At 41.4% G+C, this 21,293-nt stretch overlaps 2 protein-coding genes across 8 annotated transcripts in view; one reads left to right on the top strand and one right to left on the bottom strand.

The window, feature by feature from the left end:
* The window catches only part of fam131ba (family with sequence similarity 131 member Ba), a 78,936-nt gene extending 66,649 nt beyond the window's left edge, over positions 1-12,287 (top strand). For 6 of the 7 annotated variants that reach the window (XM_039606143.1, XM_039606141.1, XM_031729376.2 and 3 more), the window contains 7 exons: positions 2,229-2,447; positions 4,030-4,170; positions 6,698-6,853; positions 6,942-7,117; positions 8,903-9,037; positions 9,857-9,994; positions 10,473-12,287. In XM_039606143.1, coding sequence (XP_039462077.1) covers positions 2,229-2,447; positions 4,030-4,170; positions 6,698-6,853; positions 6,942-7,117; positions 8,903-9,037; positions 9,857-9,994; positions 10,473-10,703 — 1,196 coding nt within the window. In that variant the 3' untranslated portion in view covers positions 10,704-12,287. The remainder of the gene's footprint in view (positions 1-2,228; positions 2,448-4,029; positions 4,171-6,697; positions 6,854-6,941; positions 7,118-8,902; positions 9,038-9,856; positions 9,995-10,472) is intronic. The other variant, XM_039606142.1, reaches the window with a different exon arrangement.
* A 3,962-nt stretch (positions 12,288-16,249) lies between these two features.
* The window catches only part of LOC116312243 (chloride channel protein 1-like), a 58,407-nt gene continuing 53,363 nt past the window's right edge, over positions 16,250-21,293 (bottom strand). The window contains exon 23 of the mRNA XM_039605974.1: positions 16,250-20,726. Within this exon, the coding sequence (XP_039461908.1) occupies positions 20,214-20,726 (513 nt within the window). The 3' untranslated portion in view covers positions 16,250-20,213. The remainder of the gene's footprint in view (positions 20,727-21,293) is intronic.

Below are 21,293 nucleotides of genomic sequence, written 5' to 3'. Positions count from 1 at the left end.
ATGTAAAAAATGTATTTTCTGTTGTGTCTGGTGCACTTTAAATACATCTGCAGCTAACTTTTAACAGTGTATAGTGTTATATTTTTGAGCCTTTGAATAGCCAAGACCCCAACACCCTCCCTCATCCTTCATCCCCATTCTTTCCACTCCTATTTCCATCCCCAATTAGGCTCTGCAGGGACTGTTTGATTTTCAAATGAGATTGGCTCTCTTTGTCTAAGGGGAAAAGTGTTTCTATTTTTAGCCCTGCCTGTAACTTGCCCCATGGACCGGGGAAACAATTTCCAAAGCTCGGTCTTTGTTTATCCATGCCTGCTTGATTTTAATTTAATTTTTTAATCGATCAGTGTCTCCGTACCCATTTGAGTCAGTGAATATATCCCCAGTTTGGATCCTATATTTGCATCTTAATTGGACAGAGATTTGCCGGTGGACACTTCTCCCTGCTCTGTTTACACCGAGGGACTATTTCTTCTGCCTCTCTTTGGCTCCGTAACACATTTTTAATCACGTAAAGTCTAATGAACCTCATTTATTCTGTTTACAAGGAGATGAGCAATTCCCGTAATTATTAATGTGGGTTTGTCAGCATTTCACTCGACATCCTTTGTTTTTCTTAAAATCAGCAAACTTTAACAAGCACATGGGCAACCATGATGACCTCTGACCTCATCGTTCCTGCCAATCACCTGACCAAAGATTAAGCATGGTTTGCTGTGGTGTGCAGGCTGCATATAAAAGAAGATTCAACAGTGAATAAAGATGATAGAGAATTATATGATACAAAAATGTATATTTGTATTTATTCTAGGGTGCCAATAAACCATCTTACAATTATTAATTTTAAAATATTTTCAATTTGTGTCACATTGATATGCTGGCTTCTCCCATATTATCAGTCAATTTACAACGTATATGTGGAGTTATCGCTGTTGAGAGCCATGTTTCAGTTTTACAAAAAATAAATAAAATAAAATGGAAAAAAATATATTAGTCACCTATTTTAAAAAATAAAATAATTTTGGTAAAGTGTTTGAATGTAAATAAAAGACACGAATAATGACAATGAATAACATATCATAAGTTCAGCATCAGAAATGGCCCTTACTGACTCGTTCAGCTTTTATGAAATGTGCCAGCTTGTTTGGAGGACTCAAAACACCTCATGAAGTGGACGGTGAAAACCTTTAACTATTAAATGATCTTTCTAGGATCTGTGAGGTCAACTAGCTCTGGTTCAAATCTTCTGCTTAGATCCTGGTTACACTGACCTGTAGACTGGTCACCATGACAACCACAGGTTGAAAAATGTGTATAACCTGAACGGTTGGTGAGTGGTTGCTAGAAGTTTCTCTACCACACCGAGTGTCCACACTCAACTTTTTGACCAGTATGAGTACACATCTGGGTCTCCGTGGGGAGTACTCACATGCCAAACAAAGAAAGTCTCATACTGAATCAAACATCTTGTACCATCGCAGCCCTTATCAATATTATCTTAAACAATTTGTCTCACGGTAGAAGCCGAGGAGTGACTGTCACGCTCGTTGTGCTGATTAGTACTGGGGTAATAACCGAGGTGACACATTTAAGCTGATATCCTCAGGTCCACACACAGAAAATCAAAGGCAGCAGTGGTTTAAAGGTCAGAGTTTAATGTGGTCCGCAGAGAGATAAATATTAGCATGTTCCTCTTGAGGAAGGCTTATTATAATAACCAAAAGACCCGTGCAGACTAAATGCTTCTGATGCTTCTGAAACATGGCCGGTGTGACTAGAAGCTGTCCAAAGGACTGAATATTACTGCAGTCAGCAGAGCTTCTTTGGAAATAATGAGACACCAGTTCACCCACAAATACATCCATGCTCATTCTGATGATCCTAGCATACTAGTCAATGCGTTTTTATAGATTAAATTAAAAAGGTGCCATGTTGTTGTCATAAAATCACATTCAATCACAAAACAACCTGAATTCATCCATACCAGTACGTTTATTACTGAGCTAAAATTTCCTATCATCATCTCAGGTATTAAACAGACTCCTCACACTTCTCATTATCATTCTACTCCCACCCCCACCCCCACCCCCACATGAGCCTCAGATGGAGGTGTAGTCAACTGCAGGGGCCAGAAGTAGTCTTGACAGAGTTTTTGTGTGTGTGTGTGGTGTGTGTTGTACGTGTGTGTTGCTGGTCTGCCCCTCCTGCCGCCCTCATACCTCCTGTAGGTGTGACTCGTTCCATGAAGGACAAGGTGACCAAGCCCACCGCCATGGCCCAGGGTCGAGTGGCCCACATGATAGAGTGGCAGAGCTGGGGCAAACCATCTGCGGGGCCGCTAGGGGGAGCGGGCCATACCAACCTTCAGAGGGAAAAGGAGAGGAGGATGGAGAACGACGCTTACAGTGACCTTAGCGATGGCGAGAAGGAGGCTCGCTTTGCTGCAGGTGAGGACACACCTGAGTGCTGAATTTGCAAATACGCTACAGTAATGCTTCAGTCGCACTGAGGAAACTGTGTGCAATGATTTTGCAATCTTGTCGCCTTTGAAATGGTTGATTGACAGACAGACAGCAGGTCTGTGATTACTCACAATCAGTATGTTATCAGTTTGTGATTAAATGGAGTCAAGCTCCCAATCTATTTATGATAATATTGAAAATGATTAATTAGTCCATCCATCCATTCTCTTCCACTTGTCCTGTTCAGGGTCGTGGGGGGCTGGAGCGTATCCCAGGTGACTTAGGGCGAGAGGCAGGATACACCCTGGACTGGTTGCCAGGCTGTCGCAGGACTAACACATAGAGATAGACAACCATTCGCACTCACATTCACACCTGTGAACATGCAAACTCCACACAGAAAAACCCCAGCCTGATGGTGGAAATGAACGCAGGACCTTCTCGCTGTGAGGCAAGGAGGAGCTTAGAAATCTTGCTTTTATATAGAAATATACCCAGAATACAACCACAAAGACAACCAGCTGAGTTGAGTCCTATATTGCAAAATATAGGAGCTGCATCAGCTGCATCGTAGATGAGTTTTGCTCAGCGCAGACTGAGTTGTTGAAATGTCTGCATTTGCAAATCATCACTAATCTTTCTGAAAGAAAATGCAGTGAGTCCAAGTCGGACCACCCTTGTCTGGAGACAGGTTGCCTCCCGCCATGCAACCTCTGCAATTACCTTGCACTTGTGACGCGCAACCAGAGGTTGAAAGTGTTGCACATGACAACTGGATGACTTATTGGTTGTCTGTTGCATGAGCAGGTTGTTATTATGGATATAATTTTATATATATATTTAAAGGTAGACTTTTTAGTAAACATAAATAATAAATTGCAAATTATTTTTAAAAAGTCAGTAAACAGGATATGAAGAGTCTGGAAAGTGAAGCCAACTTGCATCCTTTCTAATTTTTCCTAATTCTTTCAGAGACCATAAGTGTGCATCCATATTTTATTCACAATCAATCTATCCTACAAATTTGTTCATCTCATGCTGATTAATGGCTAGAATTACATGAATACAAAAGATTTATTAAACTTATAACAAATACTTGGCAGTCGCTCTCAGAACATTGCAGCTATTTATTAAAACAAAATGAAGTCTCAAATGTTATTAGACGACCTTGTGTTGTTTCAGAAAATGAAACATTGATCAGATTTTTAGGTAATATTTAGCTGAGCTGTCGCTGGTAATTGATGACTGCAGCACTTTCAGAGAAAAACCAGGGTGATGCACTTTCTTTAAAAATTAGTCTAATAACTTTGGTGTTGTTTACAAACATTTGTTTGTCTACAACACTTTTCCCACTTCAAATAAACCCTCAGTATTCTCCTCCAATCCAACACAAACCTGCTGTTTATCCATATTAATGACTATTGTTACCGCATTTGTTTGTATCATTAATTAACATGTGTATGTGGTACCAGAGCAGGGACTGGGATTTGCTTCACGTTCATGATGTTTTAGCGAGTCGGGGGATCTTTTCATTCGTGCTACATGCATTGTTTTTCTCCATCTTCAGGCATCATGCAACAGTTTGCAATTTCTGAGGCGACTCTGTTTGGTTGGAACTCGATGGACGGGGAGAGCATGGGAGCCGGCTCCAACCAGGGCAGTGTCGCCCACCTGAGTGAGGTCAACCAGGAGAGCATCACCAGCAGAGGTCAGTGGATCACCAGCCGGCCAATTTGGTGACTCGGTTTAGTTTTTATTTTGTACCACTGTTCGGTCGCTGCGAGCCACAGCAGAGTGACCAGACTGACCAGTTGCTGCTGCATCTTTCCAGAGATGATCGTATTCTGCTATTGGACAGACTTATAGTTAAGTCTTAGATTTCAAGCCCGGTCCTTGTAAATTCCACCCCTGCCACAATTAGAATGTAAATCTGTCATAAACACTGGAGGTATAACAACCTTCAACCTTTAAGACTTGTGTTAGGTGCTATGGTGCTACATTTGGTGCCATCAACACAATAGAGATTAATTATGTTGATGACACAATATGTGGAACCACTGAGAGGATCTAAGAGTTAAATGTGAGACAGAAGTGTAGGAATTTGTGATAATTTAACTCACTGTGTCTAAAACCTGAACGCCGTTAAAGTAAAACACAGACTCACTTTGTGCAAGAGATTCAAACAGGTCTCACATCTTTGGACCACACAGTGAACTCCGGGTTTTACTCGAATGTGAGTCCTAAAAAATAAAAAAAAAGAGTCCTGTCAGTTTGTCTCCAAAGCAGTGGTAAAGGACTTTTGGAGGGCAGGCTCACAGCTGCACATGTCTGCCTTTCACTCCGACCGGGCACTTACTCAATAACTTCCAAATGACAAATTCAGATGACAGCCTGCCAGTTCTGAAATACCAGAGCACATTCTGATAGGGCTTCATGTCTGTAGCCCAAAAGTGCTGCGTGCATCAAAGACGGACACAGACTGGATGAAACTTGAGAGGATTTAAATTTTGCATGAGGTTTTATTAAAGAAAAAATGGTGGCAAACTCATATCCTGATTTGAGCCTCAGGTGATAAGATATTTGTTTCAAACACATTCTGGCCTCACAGGAATGACCGTGTATCCTCATAAAAATCAAAGCAAAACAAGAAATACTCTGGCTATTTTCCCATATTTTTCTTCCCATTCTAAGATAAAGTAAAACTAATTTGTATGCTTTAACATTTACCTGCACACAGAGTAACACTGTAAACTCTCTGTGCAGGTAAATGTTTGTTCTCGCTGGTGTTTAGTAAAGCAGAGCACTGTCCAAGCCCTGAGGGAGCCTGTAGGTTAGCACAAGGACTTAGCCCCGCTCTCATTAACACCACCATATGGGCTCTACTCAGTGCTTCATCTAGCATGCAACATCAACATACACACACGTGCAAGGGATACACACACAACAACGGTTACACAGCTACTTCATATCCACATTAGGACTGAGGGGATGTTTCTCCTCCACAGCTCTGCGTCCCTCCATGGCTCTGCTCTGTAGATAAGCTAATCATACTGCTATTAAAGTTGTTATCATATGTTTCTTTTGGCTGAGGGCAGGTTTAACCCTGTTTTATATCAGCCTAGATAAACACTAATGGCTGAGGTGTAATGTTAGATTGCTGCACATTTCTTCTGATTGGTAGATTTAGTTCATTAGAAAGGAAACAGTTCCCACATGAGATACAACAAGGTTTGCAATCAGTTAAAGCAGCGTGGTTTTGATTTTGCTCCAGAGTTAGCAAAAGTATTTTTTGGTGTGAAGAGAAACAGACGTCTGTTGATTTCCATTATATGTTTAAGAAGAACATTTCATTGTTTACCTTTACAGTACAGTTTGGGTGAATTTTGACCTTGGCCAAATGTATCTGCAACAAATTCTGAACTACAGATCTTTTTATCCAGTCTGACTTTAATAAATGGATGATTAATCATTAATAAATGTTTCAGAGTGCAGGGAAAGTAATTATTAGGTTTTAAAATAATACCACGCCCAGTATATCTAAGACATGAAAACACAACAGCCAAAATTATAATATGATTAATAATTATAATGATTATATTTTATTGAAAGTGAAAGTAGCAAGAACATTCTGGAACTGTTAGGATTTATTATATAACCACGTATAACCGTTACAGCTTTTAAATACATCGACACAAAAAAAAATCCTCATAACTACCCTTTGTAATCATGGATAATTATTAAGCAGTAATTAGCACTCAGAGCACGCAGCTTGCTTATTGCAACTTTCTCTGTGCATTCAAAGCTATGGTAGAAATGTCAGCTCGGGTGCTTTAATCTCAGTTAGTTTAATGTCAGTTAGCTCAGAAAAAAGACAGTTTGTTTTGTTTGTTTTTTCTAAATTTCATTCTAAAATAATGCAATTTAGGGTATTTTTCATTTTTGTGGCTTTCAAATCTCAGAATAGGTAACATTTTATCCAAAAAGTATGTGAGAGTTAATAGTTTGGTAAAACCTCTGAATCTAAACTGATTGAAGTTTCCATATTAATCCAACTGCTAAACTTTTGCAAACCAAAAAGACAAATTACAGAACGTTCCCGCTCCGCTCCTCCAGCTACGTCTTGATTTTTCTTTGCCCATGACTTGATTTACCCCTGCCTCTCCACCCTAGCAGCGTCTTCTCTGTCTGTGTTTTCCTCTCCAACGCCTACCATCTGTCTGTGCTTCCCTGTACAGACCAGGTGCTCCATCACTCCTCTGCGGATGTCTGGCCTCACACCTACGTCTCGCAGGGCCTGTACTGCCTGTCGTCTTCTGACGCCTGGGACCCAATCACCAGCCAGCCCTCGGGCGTGGCCTCGCCTGCTGCAGGCTCCTACATCATGGCTGCCGGTGATGATTTATCATCCTCTCTTACGGGCTTTAAGCACCAGACTGTGTCACTGAGCACTGCACACTGAGTGTCTTGTGGTTGTTGCAGGTGGCAGCAATGGAGCAGGAGGCACACCTGGTGAGGGGTACGAGGGGACAGTAGGAAGTTACATCCAGCAGCACCAGGTTCACCTCGCCCTGCAGCAGCAGAGTCAACTCCAACAGCTCCAACAGCTTCATCACTACCAGCAGCAACAGTTCCTGCAGTACCAACAACAGCAGCAGGTATGTGAAAGTGATTTCTTTAAAGCATTGCACTGTTTTTCATGTAAACACAGCAGCAGATGCATCAGAGATGTCGACACCAGGGAAAAAACTTCCATTAAAAAATGGATGTATCCACTGTTTATTCACCAACTGGTTTCTGCAGTCCTGATTGAAGCCTGAAGCTTAGTGTTATAATCATCACCAGCTTGGGTTTCCAAGAATAGATTTAACAAACAAGGTGTGGGACGGACAAAAACAACAAACAGAGGATGTTTCATGCTCATACGGTAATAACTGGTAAATCACAAGTTAGCCACGTCTTTGCTTATACCCTAGTTTATAACATAACAAGTAATAACTAATTTTAAATAAGATTTAAAATTAGTAATTCATAATATAAACCCATCCGAAAAGCATCTACTGAGGTCATAAATAAAGCGAGAAGTATAGTCATTTTCCCAAAGACTTCTTTACAGACAGACTTAGTTTTGCATCCAGAGAGGTCGCCCCCTGGTGGCCATTAGAAAGAATGTAGGTTCTAATTACTTTTCAGTCCTGGAGGCTGCATTATAATTTACCTTTTCCTATGTTTGGTGTAGTAGAAAAGGCCATGGGGGAAGTCTTTATCAGAAGGTGAAGCTGTAAAACCAAGACAAATACAGTTAAAAGCTTAAAATCTGTGCCCTCCTTCACATTTTCCAAAGATGTCCAGTGGGCTGGATTTAAGTCTGATTCTGGTCCCCAGGCCTTATGTTGGACACCTCTGCTTTAGGGGAAAAAGTCCATGGTGGCTGAACTTTAACTTTTCCAACATGAAGGAGAGATTTCCATCATGTTTGGTGGGATTTTACAGTGTTGATGGCAGCAGCTCCTTAAAATGGAAAACACAAATACCACTCAGCAGATTCAAAGCACCTTCACAGATAGCTGTTACACTAACACAATCCAGTATAAATCATGCATGCACACAGCCTTAGGTCTGCTGTCCTATTAAATCTACACACCACATGTTTCTGCTCCCACAACATGTGCGCTTGCTGACCTTGTTTAACTTTCTTATGCGTTCATTTTGTGCAGACAGTTTGAATGTTGTTGAAATCAGCTGCTGACTTTCAGCTCTCAGTCTGCTGGAAGGTTTTCTGCAAACGAAGTGAGTCACGGTGAACTGTGACACCCCGAGACTTTGTTGGCTGCTCTTGCATTGGTGCATTCTCAGAGCTCATTAAATAACTGTGAGTTATGAAATACATACTTGAAAAGGTCAGGGACTGTGTCTTAGAAAAGGTGTACTGATCCGAGACCACAATGGAAATGAGCTTGTTAGCTTTACCGTGTGTATTATATGCCTTCCCCGGAGAAGGAGACTATTGAACGTGTTACATTTAGAATAAAATCTTCCAGTCAAGACATTTCCACACCGTTCCCTGCAGCAACCTCCCCGACTCATAATTTAGAGAGATTTTAAAAGTAGAAGCCAAACTAGAAGAGAGTGGAAAAAATACTGGAATATGCGTCCTCCACCTCCTGCAAAAGCCCTTGGGATAAATGTTGGAAGAAAAAAGCGGCCTTGTCTTTTGTTTGGCGATATGCGCCCGTTACAGCACTACGTCGTCCATTATTCAAATGTCAGGAGCAGTTGGTTGTGGGTGTTTTTAGATTCCTAGTGGGAGGCAATTTTATTGTTCCAGAGAAAAACAAAAGTTTAAAAAATAAGCGGCCACAAGCTGAGAGATTGTTGATCGGGGTTACATATTAACAGCCAAATCCTGAATATTCTATTTTTATTCTTGCTTCCCTTTACAGTCTATGGAGCACAGGCTACACAGTGCCTCCCATTCACTCCAAGCCACGCCCAATAGCACCATCCACAGCCTCGGTCCACCCACTCACCCTCGGCTAGCTGACCTGTGGGGAGCAGCGCAGGTTGAGGCACATCAGGTAGGCGCTTGCCTGCTGAGTCCAAATGCTTGGATTACAGAGCTTGCGGACTCGATGGTGCTTTAATATGTTCTGACAGAGCGGCTATGACAGTTTGCAAGGACACAAGGGTGCGTGACTATATATGCAGTCACAAGGATAGGACTCTGTCTCCTGTCACTATTACAGAGTGACTGAGACAATGCAGTCATCATAGCCGTGACAGCATGTCTAGTTTCTGCTGGAAGCTAAGGTTTATGATGTTTGGTCTCTTTTAAAGATAAAGGTTGAATGCTGATATATTTTTGTGTTTTCTCTGCTAATTCTTTGTCTTATAAATCTGGCTTTGTTTATATCAGCAGGCCTATTTAGCACACATCTGTAGAGCAGTGAAAGATGAACTGCCAGGAAAGTCTGCAAGGTAGGAGACAGGCTGGAGGTCTGCATGGAGCACTCAGCATGACTGCCTGAAGTGGATTTGATGAGTTTTGAAAGCAGAGATCTGTAAATCAGCCTGGTCGTCAGAGTGGCATGCCACAAGGTCCGCGAGTTTTGGCTTTTGGAATCAGCATCTGTATCTGTTGCACCCAGCTAAAGTGTATGTTCTTTCGCTTTGACGCCCTGCAGAGGAAAACCATGCTGGGTCGGGTCATCTTCTGTTCTTCTTCTGTTTTATTTGTCTTTTTATTTTACCTGTTATCAGGGACTTCTGGAGCCCAAGCGAAGGACGGATGTCAGTCCATCTTTAAATTACGTGTGAAAATGCCACTAACCTGTTGAATCCCTGTCCAGTTTAAATTCTGTTCAACAAGCGCTTCAGTCAAATTTAACTGGTTGCAGGTGGAGATCGTTGGACACCTGAATGCACAGATGGCTGACATGGTCGGAGGCGTGGTGGAGACGGTCGGAGAAGAGCCAGAGCCCGAGTCCGAAGACTTCCCTGAACAGCATGAAGAGGAAGAGGAGGAGCTAACAAAGGTGAGTTAGAAACAATACACTGTTCCAAAAATGCTGAAGAATCAGGACAACTTTATTATTAAAAATGGCCACTTGAAGTTGAGTCTAAAAGTAAGTCAATCCCAACAGAATCCCATTTTAAAAACCATAAAATTGTACATAAAAGAGCAGCCCATTGCTTTTTTAAATATTTGTGGTCATGGTGGAGTACTAGGTTATCAATTAGTTAACAAGCTGCAGTCTTAAACTGTGCGTTGCATCACACAGACAGACCTACCAGCTGCCACCATGTAGCCTCTTAAACGGGCAATCTCTATTAGTTCTACTGCCCAAAATCAGACACATGACTAAGATTTTAGAGAGAATAATTATTTAGAAAATTGGCTCTTATCTGTATGAACAACATGTACTTTTGTTATTAAAGAAGAAATAACAGAGCTTCACTCACCTGCGATACAGAACAAATGGTCGTTAAAATCTCTACTTCCTGCCTTCACAGGTAGAAGAGGTAACATTAACTTTGGAGCCAGAGCCGTGCTCTTTGACACCCTCCCCGCTGAGGGAGGACGCCCCTTCCACCAGAGGTTCAAGCCCAGGACTACCAGCACAGACCACCGAACCCGTCGCAGAGAGGATACCCTTTGACGTCACACCCTGCGTCGTCCAGTCATTGGAAGAGAAAGATGAAGAGGCGGACGAGGGCTCCATTGTTGTTGTTGCAACCAACTGAGTCATTTGGACACAAAACACTGTCAAAAACTGGAAATTAATACTTCAATAATCAGTCAAGCTATTATCCCAACCCCTCCCTCTCCCAAATATTTACCTACTTTGAGGCCGAGGAAATGCGACTTTTTTTTTTTTAGATGGGAATGTGGGATGTAATGTACACTATGGCCAAGGAGACACCCCCACCACCAGTCTAGTATGGGAAATCTGGAATATCACATATATGAGACTAATTAAATCTAATTTAAGGCAGAAGAGAGACTTGAATTCAGTGACTACTGAAACGAGCTGTTTGAGAATAAAGATGGATTCAATAAAAAGTTTGGACTGACTGGACCAAAGAACCAGGACTGAAAGCCAAACTGGCAACACAGGGATGGGGTGAAAGTAAAAAGAAGGTAGGATGAGAAGAAGAAAAGTTAAGGGCCTATTTATAAATTCAGCGCAATACAACAAACATGGGCACAATCAGGGTTTGCAAATAATTCAGAGTGGTTGTTTCAAGATGCTTTCAGCATCACAAGTAGGCTTTTGTTTGCAAAAATAAAACCCCCTTCAAGGCCAGAAATACCTGATCAGAGAGCAGTTTGATTGGCTAATTAATGTGTTTAGGTTTGACTGACGGCTTGCCTGACACGGAGCTGAGATGTGTTGATGAGGTAAAGACGGCGTAATCTGGAACGCATGGCAACCTGAGACATGCACTTGGAGTTATTTGCAAACACTTGCTCTGGACACAACCAAAAGAAAGTGCATGCTTTTTAACAGTGAACTAGCCCTAACAGTATAACACAGTATACAAAGTAATAATATATCAAATTGCTTTTTATAATAAAAGGGAAAAAAATCAAATAAACCGATATGTATTTGTATGAATGTAACACTGTATGTATGTTTGTATGAATGTAGCTTTGTTTGTGTGTAAAATATATATTCTGGGAAACAAATTCCTCTCTGTGCTGTTCTGTGCCAAAAAAGTCATTTTTTCTCCTGTGATGCCTTCATTAAGATAATGTGTTACCTCTTTGCCTTAATGAGCAACTTTCTAAACAGGGGAGAGCTGTCAAAGTTTATGCAGGACACGAAGGCAGACATGAAGCAAACGTGAGCCATTTATCAGCTGCTGACCCAACGCATGAAAGACAACTAACCTTCAAGGTAAAAAAAACAAAAAGGAATAAACAGGAGAACTAATACAAAACAAAATGAGACACAAGGAGGATCAGACATGAGAACACCGAGGGAACCAAACACATAAACGTCCAACTCAAACTAGGAGCTGACGCTTAACACAGATGAAGAATTCAAAACTAACGCTAGAGCAGCAACCATCTAATCAGGAATCCAAAACCATAGCCATAAAAACAGAACTCAATTTTTAAAAAAAAGGTAAAAATAAAGCTCAGCTGGAGTAACAATGAAAGCACAAACCCAAACTAGAACAGAAAATTACTAGAAAACCCTGAAGTAAAAACAGACTCCAGAATATCACAAGGAATCAAACTCACTGTCAAATAAATAATACAAATTCTCAGAATCTCCTTTGAGAGTCTGTAGTTTGACAGTGGGCGCTCCACTCTAGAGCTAAAACCCCCCAAACATTGTTGAAACATTTTAATTATGTCTTCGTTTTTATTTTGTTTCATTTTTATGGCTTTTTATTGGAGTAAAACACCTTTCTATAACTGTTCCTTTAACTGCCAATTAATTGTATCCACCACTAATGCAGTTACATTTGATTACCACAACCACAGTTACACTTGTAAAGTTATCATGTGGAAAGTGTTGCCATCAAAAACACAGTTTACTGATTCAATAAGGACTCCTTTATTTTTTCCATGTGCAGGTCCCGACCCTCACCTATGGCCACGAGCTGTGGGTAGTGACCGAAAGAACGAGATCGCGGGTACAAGCGGCAGAAATGAGCTTCCTCCGAAGGGTGGCTGGCCTCTCCCTTAGAGATAGGGTGAGAAGTTCGGCCATCCGGGAGGGGCTCAGAGTAGAGCCGCTGCTCCTCCACATCGAAAGGAGCCAGTTGAGGTGGTTCGGGCATCTGACAAGGATGCCCCTGGGCGCCTCCTGGGTGAGGTGTTCCGGCATGTCCCACCGGGAGGAGGCCCAGGGCAGACCCAGGACGCGCTGGAGAGATTATATCTCGGCTGGCCTGGGAACGCCTTGGTGTTCCCCGGATGAGCTGGAGGAGGTGGCTGGGGAGAGGGAGGTCTGGGCTTCTCTGCTTAGGCTGCTGCCCCCGCGACCCGACTTCGGATAAAGCGGATGAGGATGGATGGATGGAGGAATTTATATTTGGTGAGAGTTACTAAGCGGGACAAATAAAGGTGATGTCTCAGTGATCATAAGGGATGTTTGCATTTGATCCATTAGGAAGTGATAGAGAACAAACACAAGCTTTACGCATGTGTTTCTGTCCAGAAGCAGCAAATGAAGTAATGTGGGAGCAGGAGGGGAAGGTGAATTGATATGTTCTAGTATAAGGGCTGTTGTTGGACTGTGTATAAATCTGTGTATAACAGCCAGGCTATAGGATGTGTAGAGGAATAACACAATGCAGAAATTACCCCAAGATCCCGCCTAATCCAGGAATTAATAAATTACTCCTTTTGTTCCATGTGCATTAAATACAGACATCTTTTTCCCTGCATGCTGTGTGATGTTGCAGTTATTCAAAGTCAGAGGAAAGAATCTGACTCAGCTACCTGAGGGCAATAAACAAACCTCTTTTCACAAAATCCTCATTAAATTCAGTGATGGCTTCACAACATATGCCAAGACTCAACTCAACAATTCAACTCTGAGTCACATTATTAGCCGTATTTTGCCAGACTTCTCCATAAGTTATGTAATAGATCTAATACTAGAGAGGCATACAGAGCAAAATGCATAAATGTGATTTGTGCTGAATACAGATGCACAAAAGCTTTTGTGCTTTCTGCGGTTTTCTTTATTTGCAGTTCACAAAACACTAAATCCTGAAACACTGGAAACTGCTTTGCTCATTTTAAAATTTAACTCGTCTACAGCCCCGTGCATTAGCCCAAAAAACACGTTTCCAACATCTGCCACTATCAACTGAACTCTTAGCAGCACCTATCACAGCCACGTCTGGCACAAAATAAGAAAATAAGTGCCTTTTTGCCATTAAATAACAGTCCAAAAATCAAATGTATCTAACTTCATTGAATTCTCACCTCTGAAAATGTTGTGCTCTTACATACATTTTAAATACATATGCAATAAGGTCAGCTGCAAAAATCTGTGTCTATGCCTTTAACTTGGCACTGCATCCTCTTTATACCTGTAACAAACATGTAATTACAGGTGTTTAACAGCAGCTCTTAAAGAGGATTTTACATTGATGCAAAGCATTTGTTTATTTGGCCCTACTGGGGAGATATAGCAGCAAGATTGCCAGTACAAAACAGAACAGGCATCAGGTTGGGTTAGGAATGTGGTACAAAGTAAGGTAGTTTAAATAGGCTGTCGTATATGAGCTTTTATATGAGCCCATTATATATTAAACAAGTCAAAGAAAGCAAAGGCCTGGATACTTGAATATCTTTCTGTGTTTCAAGCTGCAGTGTGAGGTTTCTTCACTGACCTGTGGCAGCGTTCTTGTAGCCAGCAGTTCCATAAAAACACTTCAGCTGCTATGATCACAATCAACAGCCTCCTTCATGTGAGGACTCCATTATTGTTGGGAGGTAGAAGAGTGTCCTTGTGTGTTCAAGTTCTTTCATCATTTCAAGCTTTTTGGAAGGCGTTCTGAGGGTTTAATTTCACAACAGATGAATCATCAGCTCATGATACATCTTAAATGTTACTTGAGAAACCTAGCAAACTGAAAGAACAATGGACTGTGAGGTCAGTTGACCTGACCTCACAGCCCATTGTTCATTCAGTGGGCTGGTTTCAGTCAATGTGCAAATGTACTGTTTATAAGGTTTGGGGAAACCTGCAGTCAGCTGAGACTGAAGAAGTCACTTGGATGAGTGACGAAACGTTTCTCCCACTGAAAACGCTACGTCCAGATGAACAGAATCAACTTTTGGAGATTTACTTACCTGGATGATTGAGCATGCATCAAGACGTTACCTGAGAAACACTGGTCAGTACAGTGGTCAGCACAGTTGCCTCACAGCATGAAGGTCCAAAGTTTGACTCCGCCATGGCCGGGGTGTGTGGGGTTTGCATGTTCCCTCTGGCTTCCTCCCGCAGTCTAATGGCATTTAGTTAGTGGGGATTAGGTTAGATTATTAATTTAAATTGCTTATAGGTGTGAATGTGAGTGCGAATGGTTGTCTGTCTTTTTGTGTTAGCCCTGTGTTGCTGTTTGGGGGGGGTCAGCATAAAAGTTAAAAAAAAAAAATCAGTCAGAGTCAAAATGTATTTTATAAATGATGCTGAGATTTGGGAAGGATTTATTTCAGTCCTTTCCCCCTCTTACATTGACCTCATCTTTATTTCAAAAAAGCCAGAAGAGGAATAACCTCCTCTGCCTCCATGGACCAGCTGCCACTGATAAAATCAATGCAAATCAATGTAATTATGCATTATTTTTTCACATCGTCTCTTCGAAGACGGAGCTACTGAGAACGATTCAGTCTTACCCTCCTGTGATTAAGACCCTGACGCCCCAAATTCCTCTGATAATCATCTGTCCTCTGTTTGTTCTCTTTGAGATCTCATCCTGTAAATCGTTCTAGCGCCCAAAATGCCCAAACGATTGCACGCTTGAAAGGGTGTCACCTGACTGACAAAGAAATGAGGGACACAAGGTTATTAAAGCTATGAAACCTAATATAGAGTTTTTGTCAGATTTAACTGCACGAGGTGTCCGTCGTGCTGAATAATTACTCGGTCTTTCAAAATAATTTCTGCAGAGTCCACGCCACCCAGACGAGGTTTCTTCTAAAATGAGTTAGGCATCTTCCAAAGAAGACTAATTGAAAGAAATTTTAGGCTTTCAAAGTTACATATCAAAATGACACCTACTCTTTGCAAATAACATGAGATAAAAAGCAATTAAAGTAGGAAAAATAAAATCCTGTCATCTTGTCAGAATAAAGTAAAGTTTAATAATTTAGCTGCAAGCAGTGATGGCGCCGGGCAGAGGTCGCATTCGACTTTCTCGTCTGTCATGGTGACAGACAAGGTCGTAAAAATCCTGTCGTAGTGTAATTTTACCTGTCATTTTAACTTTTTAATGATAATAAGACACTTAAAAAGAACTCGGTCACAAAAAGTAATTCACAGAAAGGATTTCATCTTATGCAGACGTGGAAATAAAACAATGATGAAACAGACTGTGGTCACTGCACTGGATCCTGTAATTACTAGCACCATAGCCTGTCAGTCAATCTATGCTTCAGATAAGCTACAACTGTTAGCTGGCCACTTTATTAAGTACACCTTGCTAGTACCAAGGTGGCCCCACTTTTGCCTTCAGACCTTTCTTAGCAACATGTCGGGTTTGTTGCCTTTACAACAAGCCTGACCTGGATAAATAAACCAAATTCAAACACAGTAAAGCATTCAAATAAAACTTTATTTAGCTAAGTTGTTCACAGTTTATAAAGTTGAAGATAGTGACTAAAACAGAAATAAATAAATACTACATTAACCACAACCACAAATAAACACTGAGACCTGCACCGATGTCCCTCCACACCCACCAAGAAACAGACATAAAGAAACGTTTTGTCAAATCTGAAGGTTTAAAGACTTTTAAGGCAACACCTGAGAAACCGACACCAGGAGTTAATAAGAAGACAGTGTAAGAGAGATGACGGAGAAATGGAGAAACAGTGCATGGATGCAATGGCTGAGGTTCCCACCCTTCATTCATGATGGGGAGAAAATGTGGTCATTTAGAGAACATTTATTTTACATGTCTGGTTGTTACGTTCCATTATGTGATGTGTTTGACATTATCAAATAATCTCAACAAACAGATAAACATCTCTGCAGATGAATCTGTAGGTAACAGATGCATGTAGTCGAGTGCTTCTGAACAATCACGTTCAAGTTAGATTTGGGTTTTTTTTTAGCTTTTTAGTCATTTGTTTAAAAATATATTATACTAAAGTAATGTATTCATAAAATGTTAGCTTGGATATCCCCTGCTATATACCTGAGGGTCCAAAAAACGTTTCCACTTAGGCTTAGTCAACAGACAATAGTGCTGTCAAAAAATAACCAAAGATCATGTTCAAAACCTCCACACAAAGCCAAACCATTTCACTATCACGTCACACCTCTTACTTATCAAACATCCCCACCCTCTCTTGACCTGAAGCATCGAGATGTTTTACCAACTGTAAAAATAAAACAGATATAACCACCAGACGAGTGTTGTGATCTAACTCTTTTCCTCTTCACTCCAAGTCATTCACTTTTCTTCTTGCAGCAGCAGCAGAGTGTCTGCAGTCTGAGTGTGTGAGAGGGGAACATGACTGTGACACAGTATGTGGTACCAGCAGACCTGGTGGAAGCCCAGCGTTACATACTGCCTGATTCTTCTTTATTTTTAAATACACTGATGCTGACAGACCTAACAGGCCAGACCATGGACACTGAGATTGTGATTTTCACCTAACTCCAAACTTCTACACAGCTCAAAGCCTCTTTTTGCAAAGCTTTTGGTTTTTGTTCCTGCTATTGTGTTCCTTATTGATTTCATTTACTGATGTTTTTTTAAACAGGAAGAAAACCACAAAACAGTTGAAGAATCGCATTTCTGACGTGGAGGTACCAGATGCTGTTTGTATTAAGCAACCCTGAAGGTTAACCTGAGGAACAATTCTGAGAAATAGTAAAAAGGAGGAAGCCAGGCCTGTTTTCAGTTGTATGTGATTAACTGAAGCTTATATATGATTATGATAAAAGACACCTGAACCACCTACAGAGGCAGCTGCCTAGAAGGCAAAAGCTCAGGAAGACATCAAGGTTAAATAGTCATTAAATTTCTTGACTTTTATTCTTTGAAATTGTTACATGAGCAGCTTTGCTTCTTATAATAACCATCACAACAGTTCTGTTTTAACAGCTTTAAAAAAGATGCTATTTTTAGCATCTTTAACAGCATTAACTGGGAAACGTTTCTCTGGCAACACATCTGTTTATGTCATCTCTCCTTCACTGTCAGAAAACCTTGGCTATCATCACCAATGTTAGAATGAAAAGCTTCTGTAGATTTTTCTGATAATCCCATTTAGACTTATTAAAGTGATTAGGGTTAAATCTGCGAGGCTTCCTTTTTGTGGAAAAAAGGAGAAAACGAATATTGAGGATCTGCACGGCGAGGTTTTGCTGTCGTCAGCCGCCTCGAGCCGCACCATCTATCAACTTAACCGTGATGAGATGAGCTCCGAGGCTGCATCCACAAGGTCGCCGCACAATTTGGAGGTCGTTGTGGGGTTTTGGCCAATCTTCCACAGTGGACTGAGCAGCTCCATTAGTTTTCTGCTACCCACACGGTTCGTTGCCAGTTAAAATAAATCAATACCCTCTGCTCTCATCTGATAAAATCCTCCCTTTTTTTTAAGACTTAAGCGATCGGGTAACACAGGACAACTGTGCAGCAGTTCACCAGGTTCACCTCTTGATTGGGAAGCAAAGCTTTTGATTGATTATTCTGATTCAGCTGAGCAGAGAGCGTTACAGTAAAAAAAACCCACAGAACATACAGTAAAGTGTGTGGTGTTGGAAACGGCTGTGACAGAGGCACAGTTAATCAATTGCAGTCTGAATTCAGACAGTACAAATGGTAGCAGTGTTTTATCAATCTACTCCTCAGTAATGTCCATCCATCCATTTTATTAACCGCTTCTCCTGTTTAGGTTAGTGGAAGGGCTGGAGCCTATGGACAGTTACCAGTTCATCACAGGGCCATTCAATATGTCTAGCAGCTGAACAGGTGGGTTATTTGACCTTAACCAGTGATATTACTGGATCTCAGAAATAAGCTTAAGAGTGCTAAAACCATCATTATCAAATATTCAAAAAGAGCATATCACAGTTAGATACCTGACTTTGTGGATTTGGCAGCATCTACTATTTAACACATGAAAATCAAAGTGTGAAACAACAAGAGAAGGAAAATGAGCAGAAAGTAAAACAGAACAAGCAAACATTACAAACATACAGAGCTTCAGAGCTTATGTGTGGCAGAGCGCTCGACGAATCCGCCCAAAAGAAAACATACGCGACTTTAGTTTGGTTGATTTCAGCTTCAATGTCGTCTCACTTTATGTCTCTGGACACACATCCACTGTTTGCTTGTTTAGGTCGCCATGTGGAGCTCCTGTTTTATTAAAGCAAAACTTAGAATCACGGTCATTTTGGTCAATGTTATATTCTCGATTATTAGCCACAGTTATTCTTTAAAATAAAAACATCTCACATTTATTTAACTTTTTTCACTTGGATTTTGAAAATAATTTAACAGAGGTCTGTGTATGCGCATGTGTGTGAGTGAGCGTGTGTTCATCTCTTTGTGGGGACCAATAATTGGAAGTTTACTGTACCTGGGGGACAAACAGCCTTTATGGGGACCAGAGTCCCTGACCCCACAAGTTTGAAGGCATTTTTGAGACTCAAAATATGGTTTTAGTGTCAGGGTTACAATTAGGTTAGGTTTAGGGTTAGGCATTCATTTTTGATGGTTAGGGTTAGGGTAAGGGGCCAGGGAAAGCATTATGTCAACTTGATGTCCCCACAAAATATGAATACCTGACAGTGTGTGTGTGTGTGAGCGTGTATTCATATCTTTGTGGGGACCAAAAATTGGATGTTTACTCTACTTGTAGGGACCAAAATCCAGGTCCCCACAAGAATAACTATGGGGTGTTTGTGACCATAAAGCTCATCTCACAAGGGAAGCAAACTATCCCACAGGCCTGCTTTAACTGGATGTTACTGCAGGATGCTGGTGCAGACTGGGACAAAGAGAAGCCTCAGCCATGCTTTACTGGTAAAGGGAGCGTTTGATTTAAACTGAAGAAAAAATAGCCCTCTGTATAAAAAATGAACTGGTTATTATCACCAGTGATGATCCTTATATTAAAGTCGGGTCATTGTGACAGAGAAGTGGATGAGCGCTGTATGTGCAATTAGTTGTACCATAGCTTCCAGGGGGCTTTCCAGACAGAGCACAGGCACAGCAGAGGGTCAGAAGTGCACAGCGACCTGACCTTGAAGGAGAGATCAGCCATATTTAAGTCAGTGTTTTTCTTTTTCTTTTGTGGGCACAGACCATGAACTTTCTAATCGCACCTGATACAAAGAAACTAGATGAATATTGCAGTTTAAGGTGTTTTTTGCACCAAACAGGTGATGGTCTGTGAAACGAGTGTGTGGAAGCTGTACCAGTAACATAAAAAGAGGTAAATGGAAGTACAAAGACCGGAGAAATGTATTAAGAACAGAAGAAAAAAACTCAAACTATTATAAAAGTTTTCCATTATAAAAAAAAGCATCACTCTTGTGTAAGCTAAACCATAGGCTCATCATCGCTGTCTTCCTCTTCCTCAAAGAGTCTCTGTAGGGTGGAGAGGCGGATGGAGGAGAGAGGAGGAGAGGGAGGAGGAGTGGAGGAAGAAGGGACTGGGGGAGGAGTAGAAGAAGGAGGGAGGGTGAGGTTGCTGTTGCAGCTGCAGCTCCTGCTGGTCGAGCTGCAAGCCACCGTGCTGCTGACGCTCCCCGAAGCGCTACTGGTGCTCTCCTCCACCTCCCTCGGCACACCCTCGATCAACACCTCTGTTTCATTCTCATGGCTGTGATGGTGATGGTGGTGTATTTGAGAAGGGGAGGGGGGAGAGGGGGGAGGAGCCTGAGCAACAATTTCAGGTGAGGGAGGAGAGGAGGAGGGCGGAGAGGAAGGGGCGTTGGGAGATGAAGGTGGAGGTTTAGAGACCGAGTTGTGGTTGCTGATATCACGAAAACTGGCCAGAGGAGGGCGGAGCCGGACACCAGAGCGTGTGGAGCCCTCGATGGCCTTTTGGAGCTGGAGGAGGAAGAGGAAGAAGAAGAAGAAGAGGAAGAAGAGGAAGAGAAAGAAGAAGAAGAGGGAGAGAAAGAAGAAGAAGGGGAAGAGAAAGAAGAAGGAGAGGCAGGGTTTGAAGAGTGAGGGGAAGAATTAAAAACAAGAACAAATGAGCAGAATTTATACATGAATGGTGAAAATGTAAAGAGGAAATGAAGGAAAGCAAGCAGGGATTAGACAGAGTCAGTGGTGAGCAATTACACAGATGGAGGAAAGAAAAGTTAAAGAAAATGAGGCAACACAGGAGCATGAGTCACAGACCGTTATGGATAAAGACAGAAGCCCAAAACTTACAGAGAGCTTATTGATTATGCTCACAAAGTACTCATACATAATTCAAAAAGCTTTATGAGACTCCAAGGAAATTAGGAGCAAAAACAAATTGGATTTTTTCCTCCAAATTAAAGACAAACAAGAGAAGACTTCCAAAAGTTGAGTGTATTAAAAAAGGAGCTTTTTTGGACTTGGATCAGGGAAGTTAATTTCATTTAATGCTTAGGTTTCAGTTCTGGGAGACCTTCAGACAGT

This window comes from Oreochromis aureus, linkage group 22 (assembly GCF_013358895.1).
Source record: "Oreochromis aureus strain Israel breed Guangdong linkage group 22, ZZ_aureus, whole genome shotgun sequence".
In the NCBI taxonomy this organism is placed as follows: Eukaryota; Metazoa; Chordata; class Actinopteri; order Cichliformes; family Cichlidae; genus Oreochromis; species Oreochromis aureus.
Note: the sequence above shows the minus strand (reverse complement) of the source record. Positions and strands in the feature narration are given on the sequence as shown.